General features: G+C 34.6%; 1 protein-coding gene and 1 long non-coding RNA gene across 8 annotated transcripts in view; one reads left to right on the top strand and one right to left on the bottom strand.

Moving 5' to 3' along the window:
* RBMS3 (RNA binding motif single stranded interacting protein 3) overlaps nt 1-22,490 on the top strand; it is an 864,792-nt gene that overhangs the window by 773,062 nt on the left and 69,240 nt on the right. For 4 of the 7 annotated variants that reach the window (XM_030812235.1, XM_030812231.1, XM_030812233.1 and 1 more), the window contains exon 11: nt 11,286-11,396. In XM_030812235.1, the coding sequence (XP_030668095.1) occupies nt 11,286-11,396 (111 nt within the window). Of the gene's footprint in view, nt 1-11,285; nt 11,397-19,430; nt 19,479-22,490 lie in introns of all 7 variants that reach the window. The other 3 variants (XM_030812232.1, XM_030812230.1, XM_030812234.1) reach the window with 1 other exon arrangement.
* On the bottom strand, nt 1,915-9,365 carry LOC105738179. The gene is made up of 3 exons (XR_001113939.2): nt 9,052-9,365; nt 2,075-2,276; nt 1,915-1,950 (listed from the first exon to the last, which is right to left on the bottom strand). It is a non-coding gene; the product is annotated as an uncharacterized LOC105738179 (long non-coding RNA).

Below are 22,490 nucleotides of genomic sequence, written 5' to 3'. Positions count from 1 at the left end.
TATGGTGTCGTTCTGACAAGACTTGACTCCTGACTGAGTTGTTATGGCTGATGAGGGAGAAGGAAACGATCAAGATGACTTAGCAGTTTCTTTGTTATTCTGAGAATCGGGCAGAGAAGAAAGAATACTCTGAGAATGAAAGAGGAAGACAGCATTCAGAGTGGGACATAGTAGTTTTGAGGTACATGGGATTCAGTCAGTAGCTGGAAATTTGGATCATGAATTCAGAAGAAACACCAAGGCAAGAAAGACTTTTTTAAAACTTTAATTTTAAACATTGTAGCACTTTTGATTAATCAAGTCTTAACAAGCGGGAATATTTTGGAATTTTACTTCTAACACCTTATTTTTATGGTATGTATATTGAGCTAACCAAAATATTTCGCTTCTGTCTCTTACTATTTTACATGGCATATACCATCTCTTCTAATGCTTGGCTGTCATAGCTAATTCTAACTCGCTGGTTAAGCAGATGACGTTATTTGGAAAGAACGGAGGTTTCAGTGTGAAGGTTGCCATGAAAATATGTCATAGGAAAAGAAAGGGAATTTTTTCGTTAAAGGAGATTTTATGGGTAAAGGCAGAAATCCTATGCAGATGATTAAGGAACTATACTAAATATCACTGGCTGGAATTTTAACAAGGAGTTATATTAATATTACTAATATTATTCCAAGCTATCTGGCTCTCAAGCAAGAACAAACAAAGGACTTAACAAAATGATTGAGAGTCAAACCAAGAATCTTTTTAGAAGCAGTGTAATAGAAAATTCACTCAGAGCCCTGACAGACCAAATGTAGAGCTAAGTTTTCCAAAGTTTATCGTGAATATAACTCACCTGGGGCAGGCTCTAATTTAGTGGGGCTGGGGTTGACCTAAGATTCTGTACTAAGCTCCCTGATGATAGTATCCAGTCCCAGGCCATAATTTGAGAAACAAGGTAGTAGAGTTTAAGAACATTCTATTAAACTAAAAAAAAGTTAAAATTAATCATACAGTATTACTGCTTAGGAGAAATGGCAATAAAATCTAAGTGGAATAAAACATGTAACTAAGTTTCTTGCACAAATCCTGAAACAAATAGGACACTGAAGGATAACAAGATAAAGCTGTCTTTTATCTCATCTGGACAGTTTTAAATATATTAATTGAAATCTTGAAGGCCTCAGAATGTAACTTGTTTGGATGCTAATATATAAGTTTTAACTTTAGAATATGTCTGTTACACCAGGACATATTTTATCTCAGCATTAGACTACAGAACATGTCATCAATAGGGTATATACTGAGTTTGAAGCATGTTAGCAATCATAATACTAATAGAAAGTGTGCTTTAAAAGGAGTAAATTCGTTCTTTAATAGGGTCGTGACTTCACACCTGTATCCTTAGATCTAGTTAAGTTTCCAGCCCTAACCAGGCAAATTCCTAAAAATATCTTAAAGGAGAAAAGAAATATTCTCTGAGGGACCACAAAATAGAGTGCTTTTTGTAGCAAATTACAGGACAAGGAATAGCTACTTTCCTAGTAATAGCCAAAAATTAAGGTGCCTTGTGACATATTTAGGCAACTTGCACTATAAACAATGGCCATAAGTAAGATAACAGGCAGCTTTTTCTCTTGATCGCCCCTGTGGTTTGAGCAATGATTTTCCATGCCCATTTTCCAATAGGATCTTACAAGACCTTGAAAAGGATTTGCAACCAGGTCTTTCAGTCTATTTGTCAGTAAGGAGAAGTTTTTAATGAAAAGTTTTATGACAGCTCACAGTCGTGAGTACTAGTTAAAGCCAGAAAAACATTTTACCAGACAAAAGATGAGGCCCATAAATATTCAGGCATCTGCTGGGAACCCTTATCATTTGGAAGAAGGCTGGCCTGAATACTGCATCTGATGTGTGCTTGAAACTTCTGTAAGTTGAAAATGTGTTTGGAGGTATACAAAGTGATTGCTGTAGAAATGAATAAAGCATTTCTTATCACATGACAAGGTTTGACAAGAATCTTAGGCAGATATTTGGCTACTAAAACAGTTCATGGCATAGCGAAGTCCTAATTTAAAAAACCTTAACCTACATTTGTGGCAGTACACATTGGCTGTAATATGTACAGAACATCTTGCAGCATTTAACTGAGCATAAATAATTCTTCCATAGAATGGAATCATGTTGTGAACTCCAATGTTAAACTTCCTTGGGTGGGGTGTGGCTCTCAGAAGCCCTGGGATTTTCATACTAGATGATGAGAAGGTCAAGCTGGCAGTGGTCAGACTGAGATACTGTCAGAGAAAAGCAGAGGAATCATATGAATGGATCTTTTACGTCCATCTTTTTGGTCAGAGAATGCTTCTGTTATTTCCATTGAATCTTCTTGTCCAGTTTGAGCAAGGAGCTGTTGTTATTGTTTCACATACCATTAAAGTCATCAGAGACCTGGCTGGTGAGCAAGTGCCATTCACTCATTCAGTCCGTTAGCACCATTAACTAAGCATCTGTTTTATGACAGACACTGTGCTGGGCTCAGAACCATTAAAAAAGAAATATATAAGGTATTGCTAATGATACCAGTGAACTTACGATTCAGGGAAGAAATAAAGTTTGATCATGATCGAAGCGTGTGCAAAGTGTTATGGGAAAAGTGAGGAGCAAGTGACCAGTAGCCTGGGTCAGTCATAGGAGTTACTCCCCAGAATGTAGTATTTGACAAGAATTTTAGAGGACACATGTAAATTGCTGTAGAAGCCTAGCGTTGCAGACCATGACAGCAAGGGTAAGAGGTAAGAAGGACCAGAGAATGATGAGGAATACAGTGTGGTGGAAAGAGAGACTTCATGTGTGTGGGCTGGGGATCAGGCTAGAAAGGTCAATTGAAAGCTGTGTGATCCTCATAGATTATGTGTGCTATGCTAACAAGGCCATCCCGGACCTACCTGTAGAAGCCTGTTTTCGACAGAGATAATGCTGAAACAGAGTAGAAAGCACATGCTCTTGGGCGGCCCTACGACTCATTCACTCTAACTGGTTTCTGAATAAGACAAGCAGGAATAGAAAAATGTCTTGTCCTGTCACTGAACTGTCCTATCTGCTCTTACACTTCTCCAACACATTTAATGTAGAATAGCCATTGACTTAACAGTACCAGTGTCTTAAAAAGGACATTTCCACTATGAAAAACTAGCTCAGCTCTAGGTTGCACTTTGGGAAAGGAGGTCATTTAACACTGTTTCCCTTATATCCCCACTTAGAACAAAAAATAAGGAGAAACTGGTCTGCTCCTCTTCAAAGTAATATATATATATGTGTATATATATATATACACACACACACACGTATATATATGTACGTATATATATACATATATACGTATATATGTATATATATATGTACGTATATATATACATATATACGTATATATGTATATATACATATATATGTATATATGTATATATACATATATATGTATATATATATATATACATATACACATGTATATATGTATATATGTACATATATATGTATATATGTATATATACATATACACATGTATATATATGTATATATGTATATCTATATATGTATATATGTATATATATGTATATATGTATATATATGTATATATATGTATATATGTATACATATACATATTGTTTTTAAGGTAGAAAAAATTATTAGGAGCTAATCTTAATATTTCAAATATAATTTTCTATTATGAAATATATTTGGTGGGTAGAGATCAATGGTTTTCTTTCTATCTTAAAAAAAGTATAGAAGGAGCTGAAATATATTCGATTAATCAATTCATTTTTAAGTGTCATAGCTTTTAGTCTTTTGTCTTTGATTTTTTTGTCTTGTGTTGTTTTTGATTCCTTTGAATAGATTTTGGAGTGTGCAATACATCTGTATAGGAAAGCTATATACCACGGGGGCCCTGCAAAGCAAAGACAAAGGACTATGGTTATGCCACTAATTTTTTCACACAAATAGTCTCATTTTTTCACATTATCTACACAACACATGTATTTTTATGACACACATATCTGTGAGTGGTAGACACCCCCAGCTGAAAGCTACTCATTAGTTATGTGATTGGAATCAGAAGCTGATGAACACAAGTTCACCCTTTGTCATTGAAGTTCTAAGGTCCTTCTGAAGTGGCCTGGGGTCTTTCTCTAAACAATTGATATTTCCATTGACTCAGCAGTTATGATCTCCTTAAGTAGAAAAATAAGAGGAAAAATATACTAACCCATCTGTGTAAAAAATTTATAATCTTAAGATCAATTCTGTAATCAAGTGTACAAGTTTAATGACAAAATAATTAAGTGTCCTATTGCATATTCAGTCAACAAAATCCCTTTGACCACAGGGTCCTCAAAATCTCAAATTTTCAACTCTCCCTCAATAATGCAATATATTTAAAAGCCACTTTGCTCTGTTAGGGTTCTAAAGAAGCCACTGAAAACACCAAAAGCTACTGATAAACTTGTTTCTGTAGTTTTAGGCACAAACGTCTAAAGGATTAAAATAAAGCATTATTGAGAATCCTAATTATCTATGTACCTGCTTTGGTAAGAAATACTTCAATGTGACATATTTACTTTATATTCTCATTCAGAATGCCACTATTATATTAATAGGTACTTAACCAATAATTGAAACCATTATTCACAGTTGAATAGGCATAGTACATAATTAGGATTCTTTTAAAGGGACTTCCATGGCTAAAACTAATTTGGCTTTAGTGTCTATTAATATTATAACTTTAAAAAAAACATACTTCCAGTTACTAGTTACTGAATCAAAAATCAACTTGAAACTAAAAGTGTGCTTAAGAGTACAAGGAAAAAAACTCTATGTTTATAATTAGTAGATATTCTGTTATTGGGGAATCTACATGTACATATCTCTTCTACATTTATCATATAGCAATGGAAAATGTCTTACTTCTAAACATTATACCCCTAGCCCACAGCTACATATCTACTACATAGAGTAGTCCAAATATCATGCCAATTAGTCTAATCCTGTCCAAGCATAGGAAAGAGAAACCCAGCTCTAGTTTGACCCATTTCCAAAATAAATAGCAAAATAAGTTAGCAATCAAAAATAATGATAAAGCCATTGGAAGTCATGTAATAGTCCTGTTTTCTTTCATTGCACAATTATGGAATTTGGGAAATCGATGTATATTGTAACCATAATCTTGCCATAGATCTAAAATGTGCTATTAGTTGTCGGGAACAGACTGTAGATGGATACTTTGTGTCGTCTGTCTTTCTTCCTTTCTTCCTTCCTTCCTTCCTTCCTTCCTTCCTTCCTTCCTTTCTTCCTTTCTTTCTTTCTTGAGACAGAGTCTCGCTCTGTCTCCCAGGCTGGAGTGCAGTAGCATGATCTTGGCTCACTGCAAGCTCCGCCTCCCGGGTTCACGCCATTCTCCTGCTTCAGTCTCCCAAGTAGCTGGGACTACAGGCACCTGCCACCACGCCTGGCTAATTTTTTCTATTTTTTAGTAGAGACAGGGTTTCACCGTGTTAGCCAGGATGGTCTCCATCTCCTGACCTCGTGATCCGCCTGCCTCGGCCTCCGAAAGTGCTGGGATTACAGGCATAAGCCACCATGCCCGGCCTACTTTGTGTCGTTTTTCTAGTTACTGCCTTTCAAATTCTTCCTCACTTTGTATAAATGGAGCTTATGGATATATGTATGTATGGACCAGGGTTTCTGAACCCTAGCACTAATCCTGGGTTTGCTGGATAATTATTTGTCATGGGGAACTGTTCTCTGTGTTGTAGGATGTATAGCAACATCAATAACCACTACCCCCTAGGTGCTAATAGCACACCTCGGCAGTTATGATAACCAAAAATGTTACCGGACATTGCCAAATCACTTCTGGTTGAGAACAAATGAAATATGTACATATACAAATACTTTTTATTCTTTTATATATATGTATATATATATATATATCTTATATAGCATTAGTCAAACTTTTTTCATCAAGCAAATGTTGGATTACATCTTTAAGGGGATGGTGGTTGAAGATATCATTAATGCACATGTGTGAGTTGAACTATGGTTTTAAAACTGAACTGCCCCTTGGGAGAACAAGTTTTCTCAAGAATTTTGTAATGATCCATTTTAACGAGCAATCTCAAAATAATATTTCTAACTAACTATTTTTTGATTAGAAGTTTTATTCTTTCATCATTCTTTCTGTGAACTCTTATAAAGCATATATTATATACCTCATACTATAAACAACACCATAGACACTAGACAGTGGTGAACAAAACAACATAATTTCAACCCTTTCAGAATAAACAATCAAAATCAGAAATATTAGTGAATATTTACCATTTGTCATTGAACTGAAAAATGAGTGGTACTGATATATAAAATTAATTTACAAAAACTATTTTGAGTACTTACTGCATGCCATTCCTATTTATAGAGATTACAAAAGTTGTGTAAACATAATGTCTTCCCTCTTGAAAGATGTAATGTGGAAAGAAACAAGTAGACAATAATAAAGGGGAGGGAGATATTAAGTGCTAAAATGAAGTTCTAGGGGCAGTGTGGCTTTTGGCTTACCATGTAATTCATCATTTCCCATACCTCCAGCATTTGTCAAATCCTTCCAAAATGCTTACTAAGTTAAAGGCTACCACCTTTGCCACAGCTTTTGAATTTCAAACATAATTTTTTAAAGCTGGACTGCACTACCACGTTGGTTGGAAATTTATCAAGGTAGATAAGGATTAATGATTGTTTCTAAGAAGTGGAGACATTTCTTACTCCTTTTGTTTCTTCTCCCCACAAAAGCCTTTCTTAAACCCTGAACACTCATCAAAACAAAACAAAACAAAACTGCTGACGTCAACAAATGAAAGAAATTAGACATTCCTACATACACTACAAGACAAAGAATGTTGCACGCTAATATTGCAGAACACTGCATTTGGACAGCTATTCCTCAAGTTAAGCTACCTTCATGCCATTTATATTATGAGATCTCTGTTGCTATTAGGTATTTATTCTAGGAATATTAAAAACTGGCAAAAATCGGACATGAATAAAAGAATAATGAAATAGTGACTTAAAACCACCTTTTAAAAATTCATATATAGTTTTGTGTGAATAACTATAGGCAATAGTATAATACAAATCACAGACATTTTGACTTGAGGCATTTAGATAAGACAACAGAAAAAAAGGGATGTTGTTTTTTTAATTTCACTTATCCAAATAATTTTATTTTTATTTTTCCATTTCTATGAGTTCAAATGCAAGGCTCCTAAGATTCCAAATATGAAGGATTCCCAATGTGTTATAATACAAGCCTAACTGATCAAATTGAAGCGTGTCAGGTCATCACATTTATTCAGTGATTATATGGTGTGATATTCAGATAATATTTCTAGGTCAGCCCATCAAAAATGCAGGCTTAGCCCCTTTGAATGTTTTTAACAAGATATAATGTGATTATCACATAAAAGATCATGGCCTGTAAAAAGACTGGATTCAAACAAATAATTGAGAAACAGCATACATAAAATAAAGCCACTTGTTTGCCTGTAAGAACTGTAACACTGGCTTTATACAGCAGCAGTTTTTAGACAGAGCATACTTCTTAAACTTTAGAGTATATCAGAATCACCTGGAGAGCTTGTTAAAACACAGATTTCAAGGCCTAATCCCAAAGAGTCTAATTTTTGTCTACTGCTGCTACTGATCCACAAACCATAGTTGGGGTGGCACTGACCTAGAATACTATCATAGGAATATTAATGCAGCTAATTCTTCTTATTGTGGTTCATCTTCTGGGATTAATATAGATGCTAAGCCAGCTATGTGTGCTGTAGATAGGAGAGAAGCCACACATGCTTTTCCCTGATTTGCCAATGGTTTTGTATTTCAGTTGGGAAATTAAAATGTTGAAATTTCAAAGACTTCAAATTTCTTTCAAACATTGGCAGAAGGTTAATAACACAGATGCTTTTCTGGCCTTAGGTCAGATATATTTACGCCACACATGATGATCTTTGGAAACTTCACCTAAATTACTGTTGAAAATTGTTTATTTCAGAACTAGGGCAACCGGATCCACCCTTTGTCCCTTGAGTGGGAGCAGCTTTGTTTTGCAAAGGCAGTGGCTAAAAAGGACCAGACGTTTCTATCAGCTGTTTGGTCATTGTATTTTTTAGTGGAATTATAGCACTGTACAATATTTTTCTTTGCAGCCCAAACATTGAGCAAACCCAGACATCCAGAGATGCTAAAATGAAAAATCTGTTTCTTCTTGCTTTGCCACTTGCCAAGTGAACTCTGTCAGACACGACATCCTATACATCTCAAGTAAACAAAATTATGCTTAATGTGTTGGCAACACCTGTCACAAACACTCTTCAGCCTATGGCTTAAATGTATTGAGTTGGAGTGGATTTGACAGTGTGTTTAATAAGTCAAAGCTAACGGTTATGGATACTGGCTTTGCCATACTAACCATAAGGCTTTCCTTTTCTTCTTTTGTATTTAATTATTTATGTCATATACAATACAAAAGAGATTCTGTAGTTTTAAATAAGCAAAGTGGCTGGCAAACACCCCCTTTGCTGTAGGTAACCAACACTAAACCTCTCTAAGTTGTCTGTCCCAGATAAAGTATCATTAAGAAAATTCATTTCTCCCAGGAGTTCCTATTAGTTACTTCCAGTTTACTCCCTGACTGTACATTTCTTCCATTCCCTTAAGATTAAAAAAATTGTATTCTTAATAATTTGTAGGATTGTTTTCACTGAATGTTTTTATTGAATGTGAACAAGACTCTAGATTCTTACATATCCTTCCCCAAGAATCCTTATTTTTTATTTATGTGCAGTAACTGATCTGCTTAGAAAGAACTGTTCATTTATGTGCAATAACTGGTCTCCTTACATTATTTTCCACTCTGTGCCTAGTGTTGCTATTTACAATTCCAATTAATGATAAATCCCTTCTTACTCTTCCCTTTGATTGTCAGGTTTCTGGTTTATACACAGAAGCAACACTCACTCTATGACATCTGTAATCAAATGAGTCCCCAAACACTGCTTTCAGTGAAAAGATTCTCAAAGAGACCAGACAATTCTTCCAAAATTAATTCCAAGTGCAGGCATTCGATCCTTCTCATCATGCATGAATTTTGATCGTTCTGTCACATGCTCACCTACTTCATTTGCATGTTGCCTTTAAAAAAACACACCCCTGGGGAATGAGACAACCTCCAGGGCATTGAGAAAAAAGTATCCTCACCAAACACAGTTTGGTTTTTATCTCTGATTTACATGAATGATCCTTTTTGTGGCTAGAGCAAGCTGTTTAGAATTGAGGGGTTTCTGGGATTGTGACAGTTTAGCTGCATGTTGGAATGTCTAGGGGCAAATATTCTAAAAAGATAACCTGTCTTGAGTTCAAGAAGGGAATCAAAGTCTTGCACCTGCTAAGCATTAGAATGTTGTCAAAGTGCCACTTTTTGGTTGAAAAAAAAAATGCTTCAGGACTTCCATCTTAACTCTGAGGTTATTCTATAATTTATCCCTAGGTGATTTAAGAAGAACCCTAGTTCTTCTTAAAGTGTTTACTTCTGGTCTGGCACAACAAATACCTGAAATGAAGGCCAGTAAGTATTTTTTTAAAAAGGAAAACAATAAAGATGCTTTTGTTAAAAAGATTCAGGCAGCAGAAAGAAAAGTGATGTGTCTCTAAATTATAATTAAGTAAAAGCTTATCTTATGTTTCTCATTTAAGAGGCATCCTGATGAATGACAATTCACAGAAGCATCGAGAAATTCAAACAACATAAATGCACAATTGTGTATATTTACAAGCTACAGACTTTTAAAATAGCAGACATGTTTTCTGATTGATTCCTACTGAAAAGCCTAAATGTCTTTGTGAACAAAGCTGGCCCTGTATATCATGCATTTCCAAATATTTGGCTCAAATTCTATTATCTCTGAAAATTAATGGGGAGGAGCCCATAGGGAAGGCAGAGTGATAGTCTGATTTTTTTTACAGATATAGTCAGGAAGTTGAATTTTGATAATACCAGGAAGAATTGCTTAGTTTGAGCAAAAGCATTTTAGGAAACACTTGCAGTGGGTAATTAGTTTGGATGCCGAGATTTGGCCATCTACATGCATGTGTCCAGTGAGAAAAATAATGTTTAGGGAAATAATTTATTCAGATACATAATCATTTTATGATAACTGAGTATTTAAATGGGTTGTTATAAAACATGCTTCTACTTTTATCATAATCTTTAAATAAACTTTGAAATTATATACTCTCAAAGATTCCATCCAATTCTAGCTTTTTGTTTTTTAAAAATATTTTTTCATTCTCCAAGTTAATTACTACAAGGAAAGTAGCAGGGTAGAGAAAGAGAAATGGAAGGATAAAATGACTTAGCTCCATTCTTCACTCACCATATGACACTTTGCATATGGATGGAAGTTTTTTAAAATGTCTGTAATTTCTTTTATCCCCAACAATGATAATAAATCAAAAGACATATTCTAGATGTCCACTTTTCTTAACATCTGATTTAAAAGTTGACACTTTTGTTTTTTAAAAAAAATTGTGGATGGACGTAAAAATTTGACCAGCTTTAACAGAGTTTGGTATTCTGTCTTGTGTCTAAAATATAGATAGAAAACAGGTCAAAAGGTTAAGAGGAAAACAAATGGGAAATAGTAATTTTGATATTTAGATTATCAGTGATAGATTTTAATATGTCCTTCAAAGAGATCCAGTTCAGAAACCCATGTGGGCCAGCATTATCCCTCTTAGCAGTAGATTGTATTGGGGTGACTAAGAATTATCTATGTGTTAATAAATAACAGATAAATGACATAAACCAAGTCTTATCAATAACAAGAAAATTAGAGAATTTCCACTAATGTTCATATTTTTCCATCAGAGAAGATTATATTAAGAACAGTGGGCAAGAGGATATAGATGATTTTCAATACATTCTACCTCAAAAAAATGAAAATGTAATTGACATGTTTTAGACACATCACAGGTAAATTACCTCAGAAGAAAGGAAGTTGTTAATGCCATCTATTCAGACAAGCACAAAATGACATGAATGGACATAAAAATTATATACAGTTGAATTTAGCCTTTTTAGTAAAAAAGTAAAAACATTTAATGTTCACCATTTACAATTTACAGTGTTTATTTGTAAGAAGTCTCCTTCCTTGTAGGATATGTTTTCAAATGGACATTGTATATGCTTGTAGGGTGCTGTGATTACACCAACCATGGACCATCCCATGTCAATGCAGCCAGCCAACATGATGGGGCCCCTGACACAGCAGATGAATCACCTTTCATTGGGCACAACAGGAACGGTGAGTTGAAGAGATTGTTTTGTTTCCTTGAACTTTTTTGATCAGATGTGATATTCTCCATTTTTACTGGCATTATCAGTGAAACTGTGTCTGTACCATATTCATTGACTAACACATCTTTCAGGTTTCAGTATGAATAAGCTGCACTCTGCATGTATGTTCAGTTCCAGGGCACATGTACTCACAGTGGCAAGGCTAAAGTTCTATTGTGTCATTCAGTTACTTCTTGTTTTTTATGGTACAATGTACCACATATAATGTCTGTTTTTGGAAAGGTGTCCTTTTTGCATACACCTGCAAATCTAGACCCTGTGACTTAATATACTCAATCCTGGTTTTCTCTTCCCAGCTGCTTACCAGCCCAGCTACTATATTATTACCAGGTTATATACAAGTGAAGGGCCAGATCTATGACTGATACTATTAAATTAATAAAGAGTAATTGAGGTATAATCGAGTTCTTTTAATTCTTCTTTTTGATATGTTAACATGGATGATGTTGAAAAAAAGGAAGGGAACCTAATGTGCTTGATTTTTTCTTATAGGTTATGATATTTTTGACTAGTCATCTTTCTCCTCAGAGAACAAAAGTGTACTGAAAAATGCCTATTGCAGCCTGGATTTTATATCAATGAGGCATTTGAAATCATAAGAAAAACTTTATGTTTGATTTTTTTAAAAGATAATTCCCCAAATGTTCAAGGAGGCAAAAGCCTAATGCAATCTAGAATACTGAAACTTCATTAGTTGCCATTAGAACAATGAAACCATGAAACCTAACCACTCATGTGACACCTTCAGTAACAGTTTTATTTTCGTAAATGTTAGTGCAGCTAATCTTGTCATTTAACAAAACATAGAAATAAAAATATATTTTCCTTTGACTGAGGCAGCTTAAATATTGTAGAAAGAGCACTGGACTAAGAGTCAGAAATCCCAGATATAAAACTTGAGTAAGCCCTGTAGTTTCTGTCAATTTTTGGGAAAATAATATCTCTAGTCTGAATTTTTTTCTCTATCTAGTTGAAGTATTAAACTTGATCATATATGGGGCCCTTTGAATATTCAATTCTATATTTTTAAGCCTATATGTCTTACAGTTACCACCTCTGTGATTCTTCAATTATGCTGAGTTCATCTCCAAATATCTGTGTACAATATGCACACTAGCTGTGTATCAGGATTTTACTCTGTAGCAATGGCTTGCTTGCCAAATAAATCTTGTTGACTCATGGGCTTTTAAGAATATAAGAAGTTACTGGCATGTCCACTGAGACCTCACTAATCTGTCCTAAATAGGAAGAAAGTCAATATAATTTAATGGAAAGAGCCACATTCTTTCAATAAAGAAATTTTAGTTTTAGTAACATAAACAAAGTACCTATCACTAAGATCTCAGTTGCAGAACCTGTAAAAAGCAGTTGATGGTACCTTACCCGTCTGAATGCTTGGGCTGGATCAAATGATCTCTTAGGTTTCTGACCTACACTTTTAGAAATCGTGTCTAAGATATATTTAACTATATGCTGTGGTACAGCTAATTTTCATCATGGAGATAGAGTTTGAAGACAATATTTTATTGCTTTTATCAAAGAATTATTTGTAATTGTTTTGTGTGTTACTAATAAGCAGGTCCTAGGAATAGTATCAGAAGGCCTGCAGTTTCTTATTTTTATTAATACATTGTAGATTTCCCTCTATATCAGCCTTCGTGTCCTTCAGTGATCATAAATTCTGAATGAGTGACATAATGTAATTTTACTGTATTGAATAACAATCTGGAATCTGATTAAAGAGAGAATTATAATGCAAAACATAGAAACTCTTTATAATTTTTACTCATTTGGTTCAAAAGTAAAGCCAACTGACTTGCTAAAATTTAAGTTTGCAAACTAGTAGAAATATAAGAGCTAGTTAACTAAGCATATGACTGAATCCTTTAGGGAATTAAAAAAATAAGCTAAAAGACACAGAACAGACTCAGAATTAAAATAGTTATTGATTCAATAACATATATTATGATTTTGTATTTGAGCATTTCAACAAGAACACATTTGTAAGGGACCATGACTTTTAGGCAGCTGGTAATAGCCAAATAATTCAGTAATAATATATAACATTCTGTTTCTTAGAGAGTAAAAGTTTTAAGTATGTGGTTTATTATTAACACCAAATTTCCACTAGCTTTTTTCTTTTCACCCTTTACATTCGTACTAAATAATGCTTAGTTACATTATAATATTTGCATTACCTGATGTTATGGAAAAGTGTAAAATTTAGTAAGGTTTAGAAGAGGTAGAGAGAAAACAGAATTACTTTGTCGATTCATTTAACAAAATATAATTAAGTGTGGTTGGTGTCCAGAATATTGTTATATTGTTTTCTTAGACTGTCACTCTAATTCTTCGATATGCCTTCATAGATTCATTTTATCTGAATTTTGATTGGCATTTGGAGTGACTATTATCCAGTTGAAGTTGATTTTGTAAAATCAGGTTTTTCTACCTTATTGCATCTTTCCAACATTTTCATTGATGGGGAAGGAATCCTGGCATAATGGAAAGATCAGTTGGCTTTGTTTTTAAACTTGAGTTCAAAACGTGGCTTTGCTCCCTTATTAGCTCTGCATGTTTAGGCCGGTTACTTAGCCTCTCAGAACTTTTGCTTTCTCATTTTACAATGTGGGAAAAATAATGCTTACATCCCAGAGATGTTGTGAGTGTTAATGAAATGACAATATGCAGCATATCTTATACAGTGTGATACCCAGTATGTGCTTCTCAAATGAGCTGCTCATACCCTTCCCCTCCAGTGGCTTCTAACTGGTGGGAGTCTAGTTTAGGTAGCCAGAAGTGATGTAACACACTGTAAAATCCGTGATATAAATCACTTACCTGCACTATTTCACTTGATATAAATAATTTCTTTAACATCTCCATTTCTTTGGCTGCTAACATTCTCTTTTAAGGTAGCAAACTCAAAAGCCTGTAGAGTCCAGCCAAGTCATATTAATGAATGAAATGGATCAAGTTCAAACAAAACCCCTTGGAAATACATAATCAATTTTTAAATATTTGCCTATATCATAAACACACTCATACTGTATAAACATGTATGACATTGGAGATTATATTTTAGAGAAGATTTATTTTCCATGCAATAATAATACTATCTCCGCCTGAGTTTTGGGCAAATAGAAGTGAGAGGTGGTGCCTTTGGCAGCCTGAAATATGGATGCCTTGTCTGAAGAGGACCGCCACTATTCCATTGGTAGTACAGCTGTCATGATGGCTATTGCCACGTGGACATACAGACCCAGGGCGATCTCACTTTCCAACTTTTAAAGATAAGCTGAATTCTTGAATTTTGATTTGAAATTCCTCCATATTTAAATATTGGGTCCAGTTTGTCTCAAGAACTCCCAGTTTGTGACTCCTGCCCAAGGTTTTTCTGGTTCTCCTCAAACCTCTCTGGCCATTCCTTCTTCTCTTCCTGCACAGGTTGCTAAGCCAGAGCTTCATTTTTAACATACTTATGCCACAAGATTTTCGTAAGCAATCTCATTCACTCTCATCGTTTTAAACCCTGGCTTCCACGTTGACTCCTAAATCTCAGTCCCCGATACTAACCTCATCTAATAATTTTAGACTCATTTATCCAACTACTTGCTACATATCTCCATGGAAATCTCCCTCAGACATCTCAAAGTCAGCATGACCCAAACTAATCTCATGAGCTTTCCAGAACTTTCTTCCAACTGAAACCTGTTCCTCTTGTGTGTTTCTGCTCCCTGTTTCCCTGCAAGCTAATGACATGACCATTTTCCCTGTAGCCAAACCATACATCTAAGACCCAATCAAGACCCTTTCCTTCTCCCTCACCACCATACACAATTACTTTTCAAGTCCCACTGATTTTCTCTCATAGACATTGGTCAAATACATTCTTTCTTCTACATTTCTGGAGTCTCTGCCCTGGGACTCATTTGATTAATTGTAATAGTTTCCTAACTGTTCTTCCTGCTTTCAATTTCAATTTGCTCCAATCCATTCTCTACCCTGTTGTCACAGGTAGTCAATCTAAAACTATCTGACTGTGTCTCTCTCCTAACTGAAACATTTCAGAGGATTTCAGACATCTGAGCTCACAGAAATTCTGCAAAACAAGGTGTGAACAGTGACAAGTCAAGATTAAGATTAAGATTAAGATTAAGATAGGATTCTAAACTCTAGAAACAGATGGGTTCCAAGGGCAGAGCAGAGAGCGATCCAGTGAATAATCTAGAGTAGGAAGTGATCAGGGCTGACGGAAGTTGTAGCTTTATTAGAATTTGCCATTTTTAGAAGGGGGATCTTGAACACTGGCTTAGTCCCACTCTTCATTTTAAAGTCCCTGGCTAAAGGAATTGTACTGGGCCAAAACCTCTTTTTCCTTTTCATGAAAGAAGATATATTTGTCTCCCATGACCTCAAATTTTGAAATGAATGCCATGTAGTTTAATTAACCTTTCTCTACAATTTGCCACCTCAAATGTTTATTGTTCAATTCACTATTTTAAGCTAGACAGAATCTGTAAGCCTCAAAAAAAATGCATTTTATGCAAGCAGTGTAACTGTTTTATTTCAGGGCTCTGCTGACCCTGAAGGATTTTCCTAGCTTTTCTACTTTTGTTTATTTTTTTGTCACAGCATTCCCTTGATGGAACCAAAGCCCCATTATCCATAACTTCTTATCACTTTATTGTAAGCTTTAGCAGAAACCACTGGAGATTTTACTGTGTTATGAGAACCTCCAAATTGCATGACAATCTTGTTTTACAAGTTTCTTATCTCCTTTTCATTTGTTCAGTTGCTGGTCACCAGTGGCTTACAATGTCACCAGAATCTGTTGGAAGAAATAAAAAGTTTTTGTTCTGCAGGTTTTGTATCTGCAGTTTGGTTTGTGTTCTCCAAGCCACTGATGATTTGTGATATCATTGATTTCCACAGTGTAACCATAGTCACTCACAAAAATAACCTTGTAATTGTACTCCATTTGTCCCCACAGTTCTCTAGCATTTTTCAGTCACACCACTTCTTCACTGCTTTGAAATTTTGATAGTATCAGGCGAAAATCCTCAATTATTCAGTTTGTTTAGACATCGTTATTTTTTCTGTTATTAGGTATGAATATAAAAATTAAGACAGAGTTTTAAAAAGCTAACAGGATGTTAAATGGACTCTGATTCAGGAAGCAGTATCATAAATGGTAATGAGTACATCTCCTAAAATAGTTTTTTAAGAAAAAAATATTAATTAATTTAAAACACTCAAAGACAAAACAGAAAATATATCTAAAAAGGTAATAGTTTAAAAAAATTGGTTTATTCTTACTGTAAAATGAAAGACCTTTGAAGGGAGTCTTATAAACAATAAATGAACTGGCATTAAGTGTAAGTCTAGTAGTACAAGTGTGTATTTGTAAATATTACACTTTTGTTGTTTAAAAAAATGAATTCTGAATTCAAATAAATTACTGACATAGTAAAAAAAGCCTCAATAGATGAAATGCCAAAGAACATGAACAGATAGTTGATAAAAGAGTAAATAGAATGCCAAGGAACATGTACAAAAAGTGTAATCAAAGAAACAGAACCAGTAATTAAATATACATGTACATATATCCCATCAAATAAAGCTATCAAAATGCAATACAAATTGCTAATGAAGGTGTAGGAAAATAAGCATTCTCTAGCACTGATTGCTTGATGATAGGAATCTAAATTTGTATAAGTACCAGTTGGATAGCAAGGTAGTCAGTCGAGATACTTCAAAACATTTATACTGACTGACCAAGAAGTTATAGTTTTGAGAAACTGGTCTATGGAAATATTCTAAAATAACAGAAAAGTAATTATATCTCAAAAATATTTGACACGGTGTTCTTTATAATGTCTAACAAAGAAAAATAATTAAATATGTCATAATCCATCCATAAACCAGAATGTAATGCAGCATGAAATCGTAAGAGTATTAAATAATTGGGAAAAAGTTTATTTATAATGTTAAATTTGAAAAAAATGGAAGTAAGGCAGGCTGTGGTGGCTCATGCCTGTTATCACAGCACTTTGGGAAGCTGAGGCAGGAGGATTGCTTGAGGTCAGGAGTTGGAGACCAGCCTAGATAACACAGCAAGTCCCCATCACAATAAAAAAAATTGAAAATTAGCTAGGCGTTACATTATTGTGTGCCCTATAGTCCAACTACTGAGGAGGCTGATGCAGGAAGATCAACTAACCCCAGGAGTTTGAGATTACAGTGAGCTACGATTGTGCCACTGCACTTCAGCCTGAATGATGGAGTGAAACCATGTCAAAAGAGAGAGAGAGAGAGAGAGAGAGAGAAAGAAGGAAGGAAAGATGTAAATTTGCATGTGTGGAGTTCAGTATCAACTCTAAAGAAGTATTATAAGGCTAAGGAGAAATATAAAACAAGTGTGGCTATTTCCAGGTGATAGGATTAGGAGTAATGTCTATTTTAATCATTATGCTTTTCTACATTATCCAGCTATTCAGCAATAAACATTATTGGCTTTTATTATTTATTTTAAAATGTCATAAGTATATTCTTGGAAAATGTCTAGTAGCATGGTCCAATAATTAACTTTTTTTTTTTTTGGTTTGGAGTGGTAATGTGTGATTGCAATTTTTCAAAAGGTACTAGGAATTACTACTATTATTAAAAAAATTGGAAAAACTTTAAAAATGATTCTAATTATTCTAGATTTGGGGATTGTAATCAACTCAGTAGTTCAGGTACCTGTTGCAAGAAACAAAATATCTCATGTGTCTGGTTTATTTGCATTTGAATCTTTTGATCATGTTTGCTTTTGTTGCTCAAAGTGCCTTGCAATGTTCAAGTTCTAATCTGTCTTCTCACATGCCATTTACTCAGGAAAGAGTGATTAAAATTGACCTTTTGTGGCAAGGGGATGAAAGTGAGAAATATGTGATAGTCCAAAAGTTGTTACATGGGTGGAAAAAGAAAATTTAGGATTTTTCCTTTTAATAAAGGTCATATAAATGGAATAAGAGTCACACAAGAGCATCTATTTAACCATGTGTTGGCAGTTGATTTGAATCTAAACAATATCAAGTTTCTTTTAGAGTTTACTCCTCCAAGGGGAGTGGGGGCAAAATTAGAATTTTCAGTTTTTAGAAGGGGACCCTAGGCCTATGCCATATCCCAAACTCCTTTTTAAGATCCCTGGCTAAAGAAATTCCAGTGAGCCAAAAGCTCTTTTTTCATCTTTAAAAAAGCAGACATATTTTGTCCCATGTAACCCCTAATTTTGAAATGATTGCCATGTAGTTTAATTAAGCTTTATCTAGAATTTGACACCTTCAATACTAGGAGACTTGGGATAAAGATAACCATCATGTTCAATAGATTCTGTTCTGTGTATCTCTGCTCCCACAGTTACAACACATAAAGCTTTTTGACCTTGAGGTGAAAGCACCCTCCGCTCTGCTTGACTGACAACCACTGGGATCAGAGCTGGAGCTGAGTAATAAATAATGAAATTTTGCCTTCAAAATGTGTTAGCCTCCATAGAATATGAGAATGTACAAAATTTTTATTTTTCTCTTTTAAATTTTAGTTCTTTCTTTTGTTCTCCAGGACTTTGTTTCATATCATGCTGTGGGCCCCCTCTAGATGGGCTGCCTTGTAGAACTCTTGTCAGCCAGAGAGGGTAAAAGTTTTATATTGATTCCCTAAGGGAGGTACCAAACAGGCTGTGGAAGATGACAGTGTTTCAGGACAAACTGTACTGTCCCAGCAAGTCTAACGGGACCTAATAACATGTACAGTATTGTGGTAACAGGGAACGTGGTATCAAATGCAAATGAGGAATCCTAATGCCTTTACTGCTCTAAGGCAGGGGGGTCAGGCAACCATATGACACACAGCGGACTCTTCCACGTGTTAGGGCTGGTTCTATTTTATTTTCTTTTGTACTTCATTGCATTCTTTCTCATGCTCTTTTCATTCAAAGATTCAATCCCAAGACAGGATTATGATACTCCACCAGCTGTTGTGTCAGGTAGGAAAATTCTAATTCTTTTAAGACTGGATTGGAGGGGAGAGATGGAGGTTGCCTGGTTTTTTTCCAAACTCTTTAAAGCAGTGATTCTCAACAGAGGTGGGCGCAGGAAATTTGAATTCCGGTTTGCAAGGGGGTGTATGTAGTTCAGAAACATAAGCTTAATATTATAATTCAGTTATAAGTCTGGAAAATAAATGTGTTGCATTTTAAATAGAAAGTAAAAACTCAAAACCATTTTATCTGTCAAGGATACACAGAAGATAGAGTCTGTGTTCTGTGTATCAGTGATTCTCAGTTTTAGACACAGTCATCAAATTCCTGAAAAGTGGGAAAATAATTTTGTGTATGGCAAAAGAGGGCACAGATTAATAAAAAATAGTTTGAGAAGCACTGCTTTAGAGACCAGAATTCTTCTAAATTGGAAAATCATCCCACTGGCTTGCTCAGCACTCTGCATAGGGCCTGACACATAGTAGGTACTCAATATAATTGTTTGTTGAATGAATCTACACTTCAAATTTGTTCCCAAAATGATTCTTTTGGATATTGAAAGAAAAGCTGCCATTATTCCATTTATACAAAAAAGTGGCAGAGGTCGATTTGAAAATATGGTAGTGTCTTGAGGGTTTTAACTAGCAATATTTAAGTTGTTTCATAAAATTTAGTAGTGCAGTTTGTAATAGGATATGTCTATGTAAAGAGGTGGATTTTTATTTTGAAGTGCACATATCTTCTTGTGCTTTCATTTTAATTTTGAATTTTGATTTATTGCAAAAAGAAAAAATGGGCACAATTTTTTCAGTTAATTTTTTAATTAAATAAAATACTGGCAATCTGAAGAGCATGAATTCTTTGATTCTTTGACATGTCAGACAGCAAGGTCATACAATACAAAGACAAAAATGCATTGGAAAGACAGAAGAAGAAACAAAGGTCAGAAATAGACTGAAAGACCCCATGGAGCAATTGAATCTGTCAACCTGCTGGTGGTTTTCAAGCAGGGGAAATCTTGCTTTTGGCCACCTGTTTGCTCGACCCAGCATCTGAAGGGTAACTCTTTTTAAATTTCTTATAGCCTTGTTTAGTTATGTTCCTGGCTGAATATTCATCTTTAAAGTTCAATTAATAATGTCCCATTGAGGAGGAATAAGTTATCATTTGGCTGAGAAGTCATTTTGGTCCTCTTTAAATTGCCACTAATGAATAAATAAGGTCTCTACAATAAAGGTCTCTATAATAAATTGCCACTAATGAAAATATAACTTAGTTTTTCCCAAAGTGTATTTCCTGTCATATCTTAACATGCCAATTTCATTTAGGATTTAGGGCCCCTGGGAAGAGACTATATTTCATACATGGTACTTTTGTTTAACAAGATACATCTACTCTTGATAATTTACCAATATTCATAAAAATAAAAGACACAAACTGGAACTTACCTTCAACTAGGTTTCCTGATTTTACTTTCAAGAACATAATGAAGAAAGCATGCAAATCATTAAAAGTACTTATCAGAAATCAGTCATCAGGCTCTACATAAGTCAATTGAGGCAGAAGATCTGGCTGAAAATCTAGGCTCAGGAGTTCTCACCTGATTGCATACACAGGGCCACTGAAAGTTCTAGAGCAGATAAATGACTTGATAAAAGCAATGCTTTAAGAAACTTAATCTGAAAGTTGTTTGTGGTCTTGGGCAAGAAGACATAAAAATCACATGGAACAGTTAAAAAGATTAGATATGATATATTGTATTCATAATAAAAAATCGTCCTAGGTCCCTAGCAGTGGAGTACAAAGGAAGGGACCCAATTTAGAGTTAATATGAAAAATAATATTTTGGAAGATTTCACAGTTATCTTCCCCTCGTAGGATTTAATTGGTAGTTTGACATAAGTTTCATAGACTTCTTTGGTCTACATCTAAATAGAAATAGACTTGCCTTTCCAAAATGCTTGTTAATTGGCTGGTAGGACAACTTCAATGACTTTTGAGAAATTGAATATGCTTTTCTCAACCCTTGGCCATATCAGGAAAGTGAAACAGGCAATAGCATTGTAATATCTCCTTCCCAAATCTTCCAATATGTCAATATTGGACAAAACAAATAATCAATTCTTTGCCAGTGTAGAATCCAACTACATTGTTTTAATTTATTAAAGTTGAGATATCTGCTTGACAATTTACAGATACATAACTTAATTTCATTCAATCAATATTTCAACATTTATTGAACAACTTCTGAGTGCTAGACACTACACAAAAGTACTGGGGATACCAAGATGAACAGAAAATAGATCCCTGATTTAAAAATATTATGGTATAATATTAGACCATTATAACATTAATAACAACATTTATTTGTGTTGTTATTTGTGATGTTAAATGCATAAAGTATAGAGAATCAGGAATCTAGAAAGAATATTTGAAATCCTCAGGAAGACAAATACTGTTTGTTTTTCTGTGTAATATTAAGTGATGTCATCTTCTGAGAGTGAGTGAGAGATGGCACATAGTAAGGACTTAAGAAGAACAGAGATTTGGAAAACTATGGCCTGAGAAGGCCAACTAACAATCCATAGAATTTTGAGGGGTACTAGTGGGGGTACATTTGAGGCTGTGGACTATGTATTTGTGTGATTAATCTGCGAGGATGTTTGATTTTCTGCGGTCACGATCAGTAGCCAAGAAGGCAGACAGGCAAATTAATGCAGCGTTAGTATTTACTAGGTGACGTGAGGAAAAGGAAAGTGTGCAATTATGATATTGGCAAGAAAGTAGTTGAGTGGCAAACTGCGGGTTTAAGGAAGAATAAAGAAGGAAGAAAAAAGAAGGCAGTGGTGGATGAGAGATAGAAAACAAAATATAGAGATTAGCAGTTTCAATGAGATGTACAATGTAGTTAGTAAAATACTTGGATTTAAGATTTTGGATAATGAACTATTTCTTGGCAAAGTTTGAATCATGGGAACAGGTGGCCACAGTGGATTTGAAGTGAAAGTGACAGAAGTT

Source organism: Nomascus leucogenys, chromosome 4 (genome assembly GCF_006542625.1).
Source record: "Nomascus leucogenys isolate Asia chromosome 4, Asia_NLE_v1, whole genome shotgun sequence".
NCBI lineage: Eukaryota > Metazoa > Chordata > Mammalia > Primates > Hylobatidae > Nomascus > Nomascus leucogenys.
This window is presented reverse-complemented; position numbering and strand designations above follow the sequence as displayed.